The sequence below is a fragment of the Sesamum indicum genome, linkage group LG3 (genome assembly GCF_000512975.1).
Source record: "Sesamum indicum cultivar Zhongzhi No. 13 linkage group LG3, S_indicum_v1.0, whole genome shotgun sequence".
NCBI lineage: Eukaryota > Viridiplantae > Streptophyta > Magnoliopsida > Lamiales > Pedaliaceae > Sesamum > Sesamum indicum.
Window position 1 is genome coordinate 18,772,437 of NC_026147.1, and position 3,865 is coordinate 18,776,301.

Here is a 3,865-nt window from a genome sequence, read left to right on the forward strand (position 1 = left end):
CTTCCCGGTAGATGAGGGCGACGGCGACAGATCTGATCTAGGCAACGTAAATTAAGAAAGAGGGCAACAACATGGTTTGGGCGAGACCTGGGCATGGAAACAGTCGTCATCGCCCGGGCAGCGGCCGTCGCTATCACCCCAATTTTTCTTTTTATTTTTAAAATTAATTTTAATTATATTAATTAAAAATAATTTTAAATAATTATAATAATTAAAAATATATTTTAATTAATTAAAAATAATTTTAGATAACTATAATAATCATTGTACTTAAATATATATTTTAATTAATTAAGAATAAGTTTCGATTTAGCAATTATAGTTTTTAAATTTCAATTTTAACAAATTATAAAAAATTGTTTGATTTTAAAAATAATTTTAATTTAATATTTCAACTTAAATTTAAAAATTTATGTAATATTTTTTTATATTTTTAAGTAAATATATTTAAATATTTTTTAGATAGATGAAAAAAATAAAAAAAATCACTTAAAAAAGGTAAAAAATGTATATATGAAACATATATATATATATATTATAAGGGCATTTTAGCAAAAACAAACACTAAAAATAAGGTAAAAAATAGTTATAAAAATTCACAAATGCACAAGGAGCGATAATGCACATTCCGTTAATTACTAATGAAAGTGGTATTTTTTTTACAGAGTTTTTATAAAACATAGGAAAATTTTTAACCTATTCTAAAAACACAGGGAATAAAATGCATTTTAGCCAAAATAAAGCTATAACTTTTAATTAACAAAGTAAATATAAATCCAACGTTTTTCTATCATCTCTACGGCTTGTTTTATTATTACTTTTTAGGGTAAATTACAACAATTTTTTCTGAAATTTGACATAATTACAATTATCTCATATTCTTGAAGATAATTTGAATTAGTGAGTGGTCTTGGAGTGTTGTGTGGCGCATGGTTTAGCAGATCCATTCTAATGACTTTGAGAAAATGGGTTTCTTGGTGAGTTTCATTTTCTCTTTTGCTTGCTTCGTTTTCTTTTTCCCCTTTAACTGAGGGGTCGGGGTTTAGTGGTTTGTGTAGTTATAAAAAGTAAAGATGAAAATCTTGATTTTACTATCTGTAGTCGTATAGTCCATGAATCTGCCTGTAATTTGTTGGATTGGTTCAAATTTACTCTCTCTGTTGGTTTCTTCATTTCATGGATCTGTAGTCATATAGTCGTACAGTGTTGGCTCAGCTCTCTGGTCACCGGCTAATGTGGACAGTGTTGGCTCAGCTTTCGGAGAAGCATATAACACTCCAGAATTCTTCAAATGTGGACTAGTGACTTGCGCTTTGGCTGCAAGACAGCAGATAACTCAGATGAGAAAGTGCAGGTAAGTTTTTTTTGAGTCAAATTGGGAAAGCAAGTAGTAGATGAAAGTTGTATTCACTAACGACAGAGTACGCAGTTTCTTGAACAATGAAACCATACTTCCAAGCTTATGGAATTGGACCCATGTTAGAATATGGTCAGCTTCAAGCACACCCAATACAGAGATGACATGCACATTTTATTAGAGGCATGCAGTAAATTGGGAACATAAAAGAGGCAACAAAAGATGTATGTTACTTGTACTTGTAGACACAGCAATAACTTTTCCGCTGTCTTCTAATATTAAGGAACATACTCCAAAGTCCCATGTGCTTAAATATATTCATAGCCAAGCCTCCCAAAATTCATAATGTTATAAAAGACTTGAACATAATAAATGTACTATCCTATCCGCAACAACACAAAAACCATATCAAAGTTTTCAAGAACCATCTTATGTTTACTAATGTGGATGATACTTTACATACTAAAGTTATCAATTCATAGGTATCAGAAGGAAATCAAATAAAGTCCTGAAAAATTTATTGACAACATTACACACCCATAATTCATAAAAACGGAACTCTGGATAGTCGTGCCCTTGACAATTCTGCAATCTACAAAGCCAATAGAAATTCTTATCCTAAAAGAGTATGGGGGAACTAACTTGAAAACTTCCATCTACATGTGCACAACCTCAAGTGGCAGTACTTCCCAAGTTTTTTCAAGCAATAGATGCATCTCAGTTTTTCTCCAATCAATCACAGAATTGGGGTGAATAGTTTCAATAAATTAAAGCATCATAATTTTTTGGATCAAAAGAAGAAACCTCAAGCCATGAGTTGGAATCTCAAACAGTACAAGGTAAAGATGCCAGAGTAATGAAACTCTATAAACTAGGAGATGTTACTTATTTCTACTAAATGATGGTTTTTACAGCATCATGCACTGCCATTGAGAGAGGTATAAACTATAGTATCCATGTCTAGTAGATCTAGTACTGCTGCCACAAGGGGTACTTGTCAAAGTAGAAGTCTATTATTACATAATTAAAAATGTATGCAAGGAACTGTAACATTAATGATTGGGTTTATGTAGAGTGGTGGCCACTCATACATCATCATCAATGTAATATGTACTTCTATCTTATATGTAAGCAAGAACAGGAAAACACTTTGAAAAAAGTACTGTATGAAGGATATGAATACTCACAAATGTCCTTTCAACTTCTTCAATAAATTTCTCAGGGTAATCAAAATAGTCAGCACATTCTTTCTTTATTGTTTCAGTAAGAGCTTCCTCACCAGCCTGTTCAAGATTCCTTATAACGATTGTAAAGGTCAACTTATCTGGGACACAACCTGAAGCCTTCATCAGCTCATAAGTCTCCATTGCTTTCTTCACCATTTCAACTTTGAAATACGCTCCAATCAGTTCAGTATAGGTCCTTGTATCAGGTTCCAAGCCCTCATTCCTCAGTTCTAAGAAGACTTGTTCAACCATTTCAATCTTCTTGTTCTTCCCCAAAATCAATATCATGTCATTGAATAGAGATAGCTCTGGTACATACCACACCTCCTTCCTCACAAAGTTAAACACCTGAAAAACCTGATGAATTTGAGATAAAAGAACATCCTACTAAACTAAATGAAAATAAATGTGGAGATAAGAAGAATCAAACCAATAGACGGAATCATTATATATGTAAGTTCAGTGCATAATGGGATTTGCAGATACGAATCACATCATGAATACAGTGGAGGAAAAGAAAAGAACTGGTTGAAGGAAAACTAGGAGATACTGCTTTTTATCCATTGACCAAATATTAAGCTGTGACATTTATCTCAACAGGAGACTGATAAACGCCTCACAAAACTAGATAAGCAGAATGGGTTAAGTCTTCCATTTAGTGTTTAGGTTGTCCACCAAAAACATTCTAGCAATTCAATAGAAAATAGGACTAATAAACCATCATAAAATTCCGCTAGAAATAATTAATATCGACAATAAACAGTCAGATATATTTATTGATCATTGCATAATAAAGAACAACTAAACTTTTCTGTCAAGGCATATACTTGGAAATCATGCTTCGTATACTTGTCGACTCTTGAACGTTAAGATAAAAAGAGAGTTTGTTTATGAAAGTAATATTAATCTGAAAAGAGATTAAAAGGTTTAAGAAACCAATTAAGTTGCTCAATTACCAATTTTCACAAAAAATGGTTCCCCAATAAAATGGTATGTTCTATCATGTATTCATGTATTGAAAATTTGTACCAGGCTGCAAGTAGATACAGCCTGCTTGACATTAAACAAGTTCAGACCATGCAAGGCTCCCTTGGGAAAAAGAGCCAAAATGTATTGAAGAAAGAATTGTAGAAGGATGGAGTTTCATGAAATTATTCTCCAGACATTCTACTAACATACAGTTTACAAATCAGCAGAAACTTCCACCACTCCCTTATAATTAGAATAGATGTGATGAAAAAGCTCAGAGAGATTACTACCAGCTAAAACTTAGACTTCAATT

At 32.2% G+C, this 3,865-nt stretch overlaps 1 protein-coding gene across 2 annotated transcripts in view; it reads right to left on the reverse strand.

Moving 5' to 3' along the window:
• LOC105158779 (pentatricopeptide repeat-containing protein At1g62350) overlaps window positions 934-3,865 on the reverse strand; it is a 3,893-nt gene continuing 961 nt past the window's right edge. Inside the window, exons 2-3 of one of the 2 annotated variants that reach the window (XM_011075645.2) lie at window positions 2,545-2,931; window positions 934-1,317 (exon numbers count right to left, since the gene is read on the reverse strand). In XM_011075645.2, coding sequence (XP_011073947.1) covers window positions 1,288-1,317; window positions 2,545-2,931 — 417 coding nt within the window. In that variant the 3' untranslated portion in view covers window positions 934-1,287. Of the gene's footprint in view, window positions 1,318-2,544; window positions 2,941-3,865 lie in introns of both variants that reach the window. The other variant, XM_011075644.2, reaches the window with a different exon arrangement.